This window comes from Rhopilema esculentum, chromosome 10 (assembly GCF_057945365.1).
Source record: "Rhopilema esculentum isolate cy_ngs chromosome 10, ASM5794536v1, whole genome shotgun sequence".
Lineage (NCBI taxonomy): Eukaryota > Metazoa > Cnidaria > Scyphozoa > Rhizostomeae > Rhizostomatidae > Rhopilema > Rhopilema esculentum.
In genome coordinates this window covers 13795506-13808996 of record NC_142824.1, presented here as the reverse complement: position 1 = coordinate 13808996, position 13491 = coordinate 13795506, and the positions used below count along the sequence as shown (strand labels likewise).

The 13491-nt window shown below is 38.2% G+C and overlaps 6 protein-coding genes and 1 pseudogene across 6 annotated transcripts; 4 read left to right on the top strand and 3 right to left on the bottom strand.

Moving 5' to 3' along the window:
• The first annotated feature begins 225 nt into the window (after positions 1-225).
• Positions 226-650, top strand: LOC148959404 (histone H4). Its single transcript, XM_089110686.1, has one exon. The coding sequence runs from the start codon at positions 295-297 to the stop codon at positions 604-606; it is 312 nt and encodes a 103-aa protein (XP_088966812.1). The 5' UTR covers positions 226-294; the 3' UTR covers positions 607-650.
• A 154-nt stretch (positions 651-804) lies between these two features.
• Positions 805-2047, bottom strand: LOC148959403 (histone H2A-like). Its single transcript, XM_089110684.1, has one exon. It carries the CDS (start codon positions 1962-1964, stop codon positions 1587-1589), a length of 378 nt encoding a protein of 125 aa, XP_088966810.1. The 5' UTR covers positions 1965-2047; the 3' UTR covers positions 805-1586.
• Positions 2048-2220: 173 nt separating this feature from the next.
• Positions 2221-3081, top strand: LOC148959402 (histone H2B pseudogene; annotated as a pseudogene).
• A 2955-nt stretch (positions 3082-6036) lies between these two features.
• LOC135687911 (uncharacterized) lies at positions 6037-7034 on the top strand. The gene has a single exon (XM_089110690.1). The coding sequence runs from the start codon at positions 6061-6063 to the stop codon at positions 6688-6690; it is 630 nt and encodes a 209-aa protein (XP_088966816.1). The 5' UTR covers positions 6037-6060; the 3' UTR covers positions 6691-7034.
• A 604-nt stretch (positions 7035-7638) lies between these two features.
• Positions 7639-9315, top strand: LOC135683166 (uncharacterized). Its single transcript, XM_089110689.1, has 2 exons — positions 7639-7870; positions 8061-9315. The coding sequence occupies exons 1-2, from the start codon at positions 7758-7760 to the stop codon at positions 9313-9315; spliced, it is 1368 nt and encodes a 455-aa protein (XP_088966815.1). The 5' UTR covers positions 7639-7757.
• A 1496-nt stretch (positions 9316-10811) lies between these two features.
• On the bottom strand, positions 10812-11357 carry LOC135680844 (uncharacterized). Its single transcript, XM_065195046.2, has 2 exons — positions 11184-11357; positions 10812-11027 (listed from the first exon to the last, which is right to left on the bottom strand). Exons 1-2 carry the CDS (start codon positions 11355-11357, stop codon positions 10812-10814), a joined length of 390 nt encoding a protein of 129 aa, XP_065051118.2.
• Positions 11358-12454: 1097 nt separating this feature from the next.
• On the bottom strand, positions 12455-13027 carry LOC135689319 (histone H3). The gene has a single exon (XM_065206499.2). It carries the CDS (start codon positions 12952-12954, stop codon positions 12544-12546), a length of 411 nt encoding a protein of 136 aa, XP_065062571.1. The 5' UTR covers positions 12955-13027; the 3' UTR covers positions 12455-12543.
• Positions 13028-13491: the final 464 nt, after the last annotated feature.

The following is a 13491-nucleotide window of genomic DNA, read 5'->3' as shown; positions in this document are numbered from 1 at the left end:
CTCAAGTATTTCGTCTGACATTCTTGTCAGACTAAAACGTGAGTATAAAAAGTCATCAGAAAATGGATATGTAGAACAAAGCGTCGGTAGAGTTTTAAGAGATTTCGTACACTTTGCTTGAGTAGAGTTATAAAAGGCGCCAACCAAGCAACCAACATGGCAGGGCAGGATAAAGAAAGTGCTCCTAATACGTTCGCCTTTTCTACTGAATCTAAACCCTGCAGTTCACAGTTCGGGCAGTTCACTTGCTTAGCGTATTGTAGTTTGCACTTACATTGCTAATTTTCATCAATCATGTCTGGAAGAGGAAAAGGAGGAAAGGGTCTTGGCAAAGGAGGTGCCAAGCGTCATCGAAAGATTCTTCGTGACAACATCCAAGGCATCACCAAGCCAGCCATTCGCCGATTGGCTCGTCGTGGAGGAGTAAAGAGAATCTCTGGTCTCATTTACGAAGAGACACGAGGTGTTCTCAAGGTTTTCCTCGAGAACGTCATTCGTGATGCAGTCACGTACACAGAACATGCCAAGCGAAAGACTGTCACCGCCATGGATGTCGTCTACGCTTTGAAGAGACAAGGCCGAACATTGTACGGATTTGGCGGTTAAGTTGCGTCGTCCTGTTTACTGGACGAATGACTGGAGTGGCTCGCCTTCTTCAACAACACAAACAGCTTTTTTAAAAGCTACCATAGATGCCAATGTTACCCAATGTTTTAAACCTTGTGACAACACACGATTATAGGGGGTCTTAATTGAAACTTTTCTTAGCTCATTTTAACTCAACCGTTTTTAAAAAACAAGACCCTTTAATACCATTCACGAAAGAACATACAGTTAATATCTATCTATATATCCCGGTTGAGGAAGTACATGTCCAATTTTTTGAACACAAAGAAAGGTCAGTTAATTCGTAGGCAGACAGCAAGAATTCGAAATGTCAACTTTGTTTAGAAGACTGAATGAAAGATAGTATAAGAATGCAAAGGCGTTATAAAGATATTGTAATTCCTACCAGAGATGCTTTTTCAAAACGAAACTGAAACTATATAGCTTTACTGTATTTCTGTACTCCCTAGGGTAAACAAATAGCACTTGCACACGGGAAAGTATAAAGAAAAAGAAAGACCATCTGATCACCAACTTGAAATAGCCAAATAGTAAACCATAGTTATTTCATTTTAAAGCAAAGTTAGTTATTTGCAGTTGAATGTTGTTTCTCATTCTCTTGATGCATGTATTCCTTATTAGGCCGCATATCATTATTTCAGGCTATGAATGTAGTCTCAATGGTGCACAGCCCTCGAGAAGCAGCATGAAAACATCGAATGTCATGTCAGCCAAACACTAGCTACTCCCAATCGAATGTAGCCTACAATCCTAATTATCAGATATTAGATATGTGAAAATCGATTGCCATTTTACATAAAATGTAACTAGTTGGATATATGTGTACATCGATAGCCTTTACAAAGAATGTGCCTATCGTGTGTGTGACAAGCAGGTACACCAAATCAGTTTTCGTGGTGGTTTTTAAAAAAACCGTTTTTTATGAACAAGTGGGCCGGGCCAACAAGTGAGTCCAAACTTTATGATTTTGGAGCTTTCTGCTCGGTCTTCTTTGGTAAGAGTACTGCCTGAATGTTGGGCAGGACACCACCTTGTGCAATGGTCACTCCACTCAGCAATTTGTTCAGCTCCTCGTCGTTTCTGATTGCAAGCTGCAAGTGTCGAGGGATGATTCTTGACTTCTTGTTGTCCCTGGCGGCATTGCCAGCCAACTCCAAGATTTCTGCCGAGAGATACTCGAGTACGGCCGCCAAATAGACGGGAGCCCCCGATCCAACTCGTTCAGCATAGTTTCCCTTTCTCAACAATCGGTGGATACGTCCGACTGGGAACTGAAGACCAGCTCTGGATGTCCTAGACCTTGCCTTGGCCTTTCCTCCTTTTCCGCGTCCAGACATGTTTCTACACTGGCAGTTTCAAATTGAAAAACAAAATGGTCCCTTGCTGTAAGATAAACGAATTTGTTCGCAACTGCCTGCTTGCCCGCCAAAGTGGTCGATTTGTAAAGGGCATTTACTCGAGATCTACCAATCAACACCCCCGCTATCGACCGCGAACAATAAGCGAACACGAGACAGCGAATCGACGTGTGTCACATGGCCTTCGAGCTAATCACCCAGCTGCCAACAAATATACTAAAAGCTTGCGTTGGCGCCAAAAGACCAGATCAGTGTTGCTCTGTCTATTTCGCAAGTCGCAAGTCGAAATTGAATTTTCTTCATTTCAAGATTTCAAGATGTCTGACGCCCCAGCAAAAGGAGGAAAACAGGCCCCAAAGGTTGCCAAGAAGGGGGAGAAGAAAGCAGGAGTTGGCAAGAAAGGAGGCAAGGCTGCCTCTGGAGATAAGAAGAGGTCGAAAAAGCGCAAGGAGAGCTACTCGATTTACATCTACAAGGTACTTAAGCAAGTCCATCCCGATACCGGCGTTTCAAGCAAGGCCATGAGCATCATGAACTCCTTTGTCAACGACATCTTCGAAAGGATTGCTCAAGAAGCTTCGCGTCTCGCCCACTACAACAAGAAGGCAACGATCACTTCGAGGGAAATCCAGACTGCCGTCAGGCTTCTCCTTCCCGGTGAACTTGCCAAGCATGCTGTCAGTGAGGGCACCAAGGCCGTCACCAAGTACACAAGCAGCAAGTAAACTTGTCGTTTACACGAACGAGTTTTTCTCGTCGTCTACAATCCAAAACAGCTTTTTTAAAAGCTACCAAATTAACCAATCTCGTTGCTATACCCACTAACACACACGATGTGGGGCCTATTTATTTTTCACGAGAGGGGAGGACAGAGGAGGGCGTTATGGCTGGCACTTACTACTTTCTTTGTGTGCCGTAAACTCTCGAATTGACACTTACCGTGGAAGCAAAATTGTGATAAGCCAAACACGTTAAAATGTTACAATACATGATTTGTCAACGTTTGACAGGCTATACACATTTGATGCAATATTGCCATACATATTCGATGGAAAATTAAAAAACCAAAAAGGCACGATAATTTGTACAGAAACCCCGACATTCCACTACGAGGAGGGTTCGTTGGACGTATATCGGCTTACAATGCTCTTAGAGATTTGTGAAAAAGCCTATAAGAATGTTCTTAGTTCTAAATTTTATATAATTTTATATAGCCTTAATGTTCCTAACATTCCACAACACTAAGAAATAACCGTTTCCTTTAGTTTAATCATTCAGCAGGGTATCTGTTGAAAACCTTGAAGGCCATATAACTTAAAAAACAGAAAATTGTGTACATACGCAGCCTTTGACAACACTCAATTTTGAACCATACTTGTCTTGTATATTTAATTGTCAAGTACACTGTTCGTTGCCTGTATTTAGGATGAGGTCTCATGTTCTTGAAATCGAGAAGAGTAAATTGTAGAGTTGTATGTATAATATTTGATTGGATTGTAACTAGGCTATGATGATTTACGACAAAACTTTTTATATAAAATAAACATGATATTTCCAAATGTAAACTTTTTCAATAAAAACAACAAGTTTGTATGAATAATAACCCAATAAATTGCTTCTGAAAAAGAACAGCTCTTGTAACAACAATCCCTATGACTTATAGCTCCTTACTTTTTCAACTTTATGCTTTACAAATATGTTATTGATAGTTTGAAAAATTGAAACAAATTGCTATCGTTTTTTTTATGAATCTAAGTAGTATTGTTTGCCCATAGTTGGTTATGTTATAATTTTATTGAAGCCTTTTGTAATTAGAGCCTTATATAACACATGCTTAGTTGTATTGGGTTTAACTTTTGTTGGCCTTTTAAGCTAGCGGCCATCTAGGCCAAGAAACGTTGTTTGAGGAATGATATTATTTTCAAATAAATTAAAAAGATAAATAGCATTTGGATCTATTCAAGCAATTCAAGAAGTAAATTACATTTTCAAAAGGATAATGATATTACTTCCAACTGACATCCACACAAAATTTCTAGGCACTCACTGTATGATTGACATAACTGCAAATTGTGGAATGTTTTTAGTATTATTTCAACTTAAACCTTTTCCTTCAAAAATGTTCCTAAATGTTGAAATTTACTAATGCTTGCCTGCCATTTAAATTTTGTCCTTATAAAGCAAATACGAGCAGTTCGAGCTATTTTGGTTTACATGCCTGTGTCAGCGGTGTCAGCATAGCTCAGCAATTTATCCCGTTGAAATACACACACCTTCATTATTGAATCTGGAATGAAAATTCAATTTCTGTAGTCAAAACGTAGAAAAGATCAAAATATCGCCATCGGTAAAATTTTCTCTTAGTGTGCCAAGCTTTCGATTCTATTGTTTCTATATGATTTTGTAAAACCACTTAAAAAGGGGGTTTTACAAATGTGAGTTCGTAGGTCGTTCGCAGAAACGTACACGATAAATACGGCAAAAACTGTTATCCAATTCTCTATACACTTCTTCACTGAACCTAACTATAAAGCCACCCCTTATATACCTTAAGAATAATACAATTTACAGAAGCTGATGCAATTGCAGCGCAATGATGCAATTGTCATGTGATGTCCTGCAATGAATGGGAACCCTGTGTTCTAACATAGCCCCCTCCTTTGAAAACAAGCCTCCTGGCTTGTTCTTCTTGTGGCGCTTCTTCTTCGCATTTATACAACATGCCTTGAAACTCTTTCGTTTTTGGTAATGATAATAATGGCGATGCAGGAAAAATCCAATAAATGCGTTCAATGTTGCATGGAAACTTCTAAAAATAGCTAGTACATCAACTCTTACTTAATTTAGAACGTCATTAAAAAAACATTGACTCATTCGCACTTGCACAAGAATTATAATCAATTGGTAGTTGATCAATCACCCTCTAAGCACAGCATCTTGATAAAATCAGAAGTATTCTATTCTAAGCAATCGAAAACACCATTCAAGACCTTTTCTTATTACGTATAATATAAAATGCATGGAAAAAAAACATTACTCATATTTTTATGGTGAAGTTCCGTTTCATCTTCTCGACAAGAAAAGCCTTTTGGTGGGGACTTTTCTAATTAATTACTGAGACCACTGCATAGAAATAAAAAAAATCAAACATGAATTAGTGCATTCTTTTGCCATTTATCTTTGATCACATTCAATTCTGACAATGATTGCTTCTGTCATTCTGTGATAGTGTGCTTTTTTTGAAAAAGTTTTCTTGCCTTAAACTTGAAACAGGTTTGTTTTTCTATTAAAATATTTCTAAACTTCCTTTCGTTTTGTCAACCCCTAACCCCGCCCAAGAACTGCTGCTTATGGGGGATAGGTTTTCGACTCTACCTTTATTGAGGGCCTCCACCGCTCATTGATGACACAAGAGTAGTTTTTTATTGCAATAAGTTTTTTAATAAATTGCCAGATAGATTATGTAATCAAATGTAAAGCCAACTTTTTAGACCGAAGGGTAAAAAAGTTAGTATTCGAAACAGTTTGTTGGTAAAATTGTACTGTGTTTCTTAAAAATCAAATTTGGCCCAAATTATGCGTTTTTTGTGGTCATCAAGAAAGGCTACTACATTTTTCTGATCCCATCAATGCATGTTCGTTTTAAACTTGCCTTTTCATGGTTAAGAACAGGTGGTGTGACGACTGCAAAAGCAAATAACCAAACAACGTTTGAAGGCAGGTTGAGCAATACCACTTGAAATTGAATATTTTGCTTCAATAATCACCAAAGTCGCATTGCAAAGGCTAACAATGCAACTATGTAACATGATACTGCTGACTTGAAAGCTTTTAAGATTGTATTTGCCACGGCTAAGGCTATATGGGCCAATTAATTTTAGCAAGAAGCACAAAAATGACTGCCATGATGGCCTAAACTTTTGAAGGTCACGTGGGTTTTGGCGCCTAATCGCAAGAGGTTTGAATATTCCATCGAACGAAGGTGGGCTGTTTTGATTTGTTATCTGCAGTGGAGTGAGGAAACTCTCGTAAAAGTTGGATACCATTTTGATTGAAGTAGTAGCTCGCAAGTAACATGGAATCGTCTGCTACATCACCAAAGAAAGCGAAGAAGGCAGCGGCGCCAAAGAAGCCTGCTGCACACCCTGCGTACAAGGACATGATCGCGGAAGCAATCAGAAATTTGAAGGAGCGAAATGGGTCATCGCGACAGAAAATTGCCAAGTATTTGCAGTCTAATTACAAAGGTCTTGGTGATGAGAGTGCTCTGAAGAGAAACCTTAAGGCCTCATTGAAAAAACTGGTCGCCTCTGGTTCTCTCATCCAAACGAAAGGGGTAGGGGCTTCAGGATCGTTCAAGCTGCCTGTCGCCGCCAAGAAGCCTGCAGCAGTGAAAAAGCCAGTAGCTGCAAAAAAGGTTGCGAAAAAGCCAGCAGCAGCGAAGAAGGTTGCTGCCAAAAAGACTGCCTCTTCAGCCAAGAAAAGCCCTGCAAAGAAGAAGGCCTCGACACCAAAGAAAGCCAGTGGAGCCAACAAGTCACCAAAGAAGCCCAAGGCCAAAGTGGCAAAGAAGCCTAAAGTGGCTGCTGGTAAGAAGGCATCGGCTGCTGTTAAGAGCAAACCCAAAAAGGCTGCCAGTGCCAGCAAGAAGACAGCAAAATCACCGGCTGGGAAGAAATCCAAGACTGGAAAGTCGAAGAAGTAGGAGTTGAAAAACGAAGTCATGTTGCCACTTACCATATAAACAAACAGCTTTTTTAAAAGCTACCAAATCGTCGGTCATCGGTTCTGGATTAGCCCTTTCGGCTGCATTGATATCATAAAAATGACATGTAGAGTTTTCAAAGCTGGTGGCCCACCAAGCCAGTGACAGTCAACTCAACCTTGTCTGCCACTTTGTTTTTTGTGATGTTCTTTCCTGTAATGATTGTGATGTTCTTGTAATGATTGGCACAATAATAATAATACCTTGTTAGGAAAATGGCATGAAATAATTCTGAAGTTCTATGTTGGCTGTTAAAGCAAGCAAGCATAATATTGCTATTAGTTTGATAGAAATGAAAGAGCAAGCTTAACAGTTTTATGGTTACATTTCAAGCTTCTATATTTACGATATAGATAGGAGGATTCAGCATCATTTCAGCCAATTTCAGCTAATTTCAGGTAATGCCAAGCACTCATTAAATTATTTTGACTACACAATTGCAAATGCACACTCTCTTGAAAATAAGCAAAAAATGCATTGATAGAGTTAATGATATATTTTTGGTTGTATTATTAGGAGCTGTCAGTTATGCAAATTGAAGTAGCATTTCATTTGCCAATGTGCATTCCCACTATACCTCAAAACTGGTTTGACAGTAGGGGTGGGCTGCCTTTGACGGGTTTTTAGATTAATAAACAGCAAGAGACAACTTTGGACAACACATAGATACATAACCCTTGTGTAGTGATGCTGTGAGCTTGAAAAACCCTTACAAGATAGGTAATTAGATTCATCATTTAAAAAGTCAGTTAATTATGTTGAGAACAAAAACTGCAAGTGCACTTGTATTTGTCCCACACAGTCTAAAGCATTTGGTATTGTGATAGAAATTGCACTTTTAAATTCAAACTATAAATATCAAGACTGGATTGACAGGAGGGGATCTTGATGGGCAATAGAGTACCGAAGTCGTGACGTCAGGTTGCCATGGAAGCGTTTCAACTGGTTCTAAACAAAGTTTTCATCATGGCGTCTGGTTTCGAGTAGCAAAACATAGGCGAAGAAAAATGGTACAGTGTTTTGCCCCGGACTGCAATCATCAGTCAGAAAGGGAGACATGCAAATTTTATAGATTTCCTAAGAGCCCTAGTGAGTTTGAACGGTGGAAAAAGCTGTTGAGGTAAGAATGTTTTAGTTGGTTCACTTCGTGTTATCTTCGTGTTATCTTCGTGTTGCCTCATGGCAATTATCTTTGTCTTATGGTAGTCTTGATTTAATGGCTTTTATATTGTCAAAAGCATTTTAAACCATAGCTAATATTATGGTTAGATGCTTGATTAAATAGATACGTATTAAATTTATTTTTTTAGACGACAAGACCGAGCTCCGGGAAGTCATTCGCGTGTTTGTAGCTGCCATTTCCGCGACGAATTAAAAGTAAATGGCCCCGAAATCTTCAAAAGAAATGCAGATAAATTCTTTCCAACCACCGAAGTACGAAAGCCGAAAATTGCTAAAAAGGTAAAGCCAGCTCCCGAAAATCCAAGTGGCCTAATGTTAGTTTCAGACATCGTTGAACAGTATTACGCCTCTGCTGCCTCCACTTCAAGAGAAAACAACACAGAAACGCCAACTCAAGAAGTTCTGCTTCAAATTGAAGTAGAAAATCTAAGAAAGGAAGTAAAGGATTTGAAAATTAAAGGGACGTACCAGAGGGAAGTTTACTCCGTATTATCACTGAAAGATGAGGTAATTTGCATGGAGACTGGCCTAACAAATAAGGATATATTCCTTATCGTTGTAAATTTTGTAAGACGGTTCTCAAATGATATCGACTACTATTATGGCTGGAAAGTTGACAAGATTTTGTTGGAAGATCAAGTTTTTATAACCCTAATGAAAGTACGACAGAACTATACAAACCTGCACTTGGCTGAGCTTTTTCACTGTAGCACTTCAACGATCAGTAATATAATATTAACATTTGTTCATGTACTTTGCAAGCTGCTTTATGAGGACTGTTTAAAAACTGTGCCTTCAAGGGAAAAGAACAGAACCTCTATGCCTGAATCATTTTCATTGTTTGGCCATTGTAAAATGATCATTGACTGCACTGATATTGAGGTCGCTGCCCCTGGCTTGATGAGTGAACAGAAACTGATCTATTCAACATACCGAGGAATGAACTCATTCAAGACACTGATTGGGGTTGCACCAAATGCTGTCATTACTTATGTAAGCAAACTGTTTCCTGGCTCAACATCTGATAAAGCCATTGTTGAAAAATCTGGAGTGTTACATCATTTTGAAGCAGGAGATTTGATACTGGCAGACAAGGGGTTTTTAATAACAGATATTCTTCCCCCAGGTGTTTCCGTGAACATTCCCCCATTCTTATATAATGGAAAGTTTAATTCAAGCGAAATAAAGCTCACAAAAACAATTGCACGATGCAGAATTCATGTGGAACGAGCAAACGCAAGGCTTAAAGATTTTAAGATCTTAAGCTTTATTCCACCATACCTTCGATGCTACTCTGAAACACTTTTAAAACTGTGTGCTGGGCTGGTCAACTTGCAAAACTCACTCATCAGAGAAATCAGAGACACTGTAGATTTAACATAATTTTCTTTTAATGTCAAAATGTCAGAACATAAACAAAAATTTGAAATCAACTTGACTAGAATTAATTTTGAGCCTCAACCCTATTTTTGAATAGCATATAAATTACAGACTTAAAAAAGCCCTGGACAAGTGAACTGAACATTACATACCCATTGCCAAGTGAGCAACTGTGGTCAGTTCAAAATTTATACAGGCAGATTGTGGATAAATATTCAGTATTTCTTCAGGTGAGAGGCAAAATCAAATGAACATGCCACTAACCACATTTTGTTTACTAAAACTTTACTGAAATACTTTACTAAAATGTTCATTGACTGAGTAAGATTGCCAAGTTAGTTGGATTTTTTCTTTACCTCAAACTTGAATGTTGTTGAATGTAATGTTCAGCTCATTTGCCCAGGACTTAACATTCTTTCAAATGTTTGGTTGCCCTTTACAGTTTGCAATAAAGATTGTCTTATATTCAAAACTGGATGCTGTTTATTTCCATAAAATCAATCATACTAATTAAAAACTTAATCATACTGATCAATACATCATACTCAAAAATTGTGTTGGATTGTACTGTGAAATTTTCTTGTTTTATTAACTTTGATGTATACACCATTTGAAAGACAAGCAATTATAATATTTAGACAAATACTTGTAAAATACAATTACAAAAGATCTTTTGCAAATGCAGGAATCATATTTTTTATGTAAAAGTCCTTCAAAATGAGCAGATTCTCAGCCCATGCAGGATCTTTCTTGATTTGAATAATAAGGGATTGTTTTGTTGTCCAAACAACAAAAAAGCAAACTTCCCTGTCAGTCAAGTGAAGCTGGCCTTGAATTTGATGCCAGTAATCGTGTGTTTGTTTCAGTTGATACACACCATCATCATATTTTTTTATATAAAAGTTTTCTGATCTGATTGCTTCCTCAATGGTGCACTCTCTCTGGCTGTAAGGGCATTTTATTTCGAGCAATGCATTTTCATCAATTAAGCCATCAGGGGAGGCACCCAAGATGCCAGACAATTCAAGCCATAGCCCGGAATCCTCTACCTTTAAATTTGTTTTCTGCTCAAATACTTTCCTTGCCTCATTTTCATTAACGATCCCCCAGTGAATGGCCTTTACTCCAGACAAATCATACTGGCCAAGGACTCGCTTGATGAACGATGGAGTTGCTTTTTTAGCCTTTAGCACACTCCCAAAATTGCTTGCAGTCAGTCTTCCCTTTCGTAAAATATGCCAAGAGGGGTTTTCTCGTTGTTTTATGGTGACTTGATTCACTTTCAACCGCTGTTCTGCAGTGATTTCTAATTTTTTAACAAGATATTCACGCTGGTTATTATGATTAATGAATTCTGATGATACAATGATGTCTTCAACGGGGGTAATTGGGAGTAGAGCTTTTGCTGGTTCGGGAGAGAGAAGCCACAAAGTACCAGTAAAGCTGCCATACTTTTTGAGTTCTTGGTAGAACCAGGACCTATCATCATCATTAACCTCTCATTTAAGACAGTTGTATTCTTTTGGGCATGGATAGAGTTCTTCTACAGATTTTACATCTAGCGGAGCCTTCTGCTTCTTCCATTCGCACTCGACATCTGTTCGACTAAGGTTGTGGATCCCATGGATTATAATTGCAGCGGCATGAGCACACTTGTAACTTCCACGAGGACATTCACACTCAGATGATATTATTTCATCATTACGGAGGAATACCTAAATTTAAAGAAGAGACCAGAATTTAACTTGGAATTCTAAGATGAAAAGGGAAGAAGAATGATAAACTTAAAGAATAATCATGAATAATCGTTAGGCCTACTACAAAATATAATGTTAGGAGCTAGGGTAATAAGATACATTATATTCGCTTACCGTAACTTTATAGGACTTGTTCTTCATACTAGCGTGCACTGATCCTCGAATTACTCCATCAGAATAATAAAAAGATTCAACATGGTCGGATCTGAAGTGATTTTCACCTCGTTGGATTGATTTCGGCTCGTCCGAGAAGAAAGCCGTGAGAGCACTTATCGTAATGGCCGCCATGTTGGTTCAAGCGGACGTTTGTTTAGAACCAGTAAAAAGTGACTCCATGGTAACCTGACGTCACACTTCGGTACTCTATGACCTTAATGATAAGCATGTAAAAAATTTAGTCTATTCTCATGAAGCCAATTTTTGGTAGGTTGTGAAGTTGCTCTTTGAAGAATCTTTTTTTACAATCTATTTACACAATCAGAGTTTATCATGTGAATACAAGCATTAAGTTTTGTCGTCTATGATTGGCTATGAGAGGTTGGCTATGATTTAACTGCATAGGGAATATATATTATATATTGTTTATTTACTATGACCCCAACATTTTCAATCAATCTTAACATGGGGTTAGCAGAATCTGAAAACTTTTTGCACCAATAATACCAATAATGTATACATGCATTATTGTTTTGAGTGCAATTTTAGCCTTCATGCTAATTTGTCTTGTTTGCCTAAAGTGTTGATCATGAGAAAAAATTTGCATTTTACATTTACTTGAATGTGAGTCTAGCAGTATGAAAATGTGGTAAATGATATATTTTATTTCCCCATTGTACACAGTATGCAATGATTTACATTACAGGTGATTTTGTGAGGAGTAATTCCCTCCATTCTCTCTTGGCTGTGCAATTGTGAATGGATAGCAAGAAAGAACTTTGTAGTAAAGTTATACTTTGGACTGAAGACTTGAATCACTGTTGAGCAAGATCTACTTGTAAGTAAGTAGAGATATAAGAAAACATGCAGTTTTGGATATCTTAGTTTCCTTGGTGCTGAAATTTGGTTGGAAGGAAAATGACTTACCAACATGGAAGGAAAAAATTTAATGCTCTATAAATCAGCCTTCTAAGCAAAGTTGACAATTCATAGATATGGAGGAAGTCCAAGCCAAAGTAGTTTGCTTGTTAAAGACCTCCCTCTTTAAGAATTCCCTTCATTCAGATAATGCTTGCTTTAAATTTATTTCTCCACGTTTCCAAATTGTACATATCTAAAGATTTTTTGTATACACATGAACATATATATGAAACATATGAACATATATATGAAACATATGAACAAAAGTAAACTGATTTGAGTCGACCATGTCGTGTGTATTCTGGCTGGAGAAATATAATCTCTGGTGTTCGTGGTGGTTTTTAAAAAAACCGTTTTTTCAAAGAATTCATCGACAAGATGAAATTTGCTTGTTGAATTAAGCTCTCTCCCCTCGAATCCTTCTGGCCAGTTGTATGTCCTTTGGCATAATGGTAACACGTTTGGCATGAATGGCGCACAAGTTGGTGTCTTCAAACAGTCCAACTAGATAAGCTTCTGATGCCTCTTGAAGGGCCATCACTGCCGAGCTCTGAAAGCGCAGGTCTGTCTTGAAGTCTTGGGCTATTTCTCGGACGAGCCTTTGGAAGGGCAGTTTCCTGATCAACAACTCGGTCGACTTCTGGTATCTACGAATCTCTCTCAGAGCAACTGTGCCGGGCCTATATCTGTGAGGTTTCTTTACTCCTCCAGTTGCTGGGGCACTCTTTCGTGCAGCCTTGGTTGCCAATTGTTTGCGAGGAGCTTTTCCTCCAGTCGATTTTCTTGCAGTCTGCTTTGTACGAGCCATTTTAATACCTCAACGAAGAAATTTACGTGGTGACTGAGCGGTAGGCACAACAGATATCAATCTGCAAAATGGCGCCATTCGACTTCAATTTGAAATCATTCAGCAAGCCACGTGACATGCCGGGAGAACAGAAGCCAGATGACAAAAACAAGAAGCCCATTGGCTGCTTGTTCCCTAAACTTTCGAGCTGCCAGTAGTCTTGTTCTGAACAACATTCTTACGATCTGATTTAAAGTTGGGGCAAACAGAAATCGCGACATTTTTAGAGGATTCAACAATTTTAAATTACTCTCTTTTAATTTTGAGTATTTTTTGGCTCGGTTATTGGCAATAATAGCAACCTTTTACGTAAATGATGTTTGCGAACAATCTTTTTGTGGAACAAAATTCAAAAATGGCCTTGAAAAGAGCAAAAAGTTTAAACATTCTCAAGTATTTCGTCTGACATTCTTGTCAGACTAAAACGTGAGTATAAAAAGTCATCAGAAAATGGATATGTAGAACAAAGCGTCGGTAGAGTTTTAAGAGTTTTCGTAC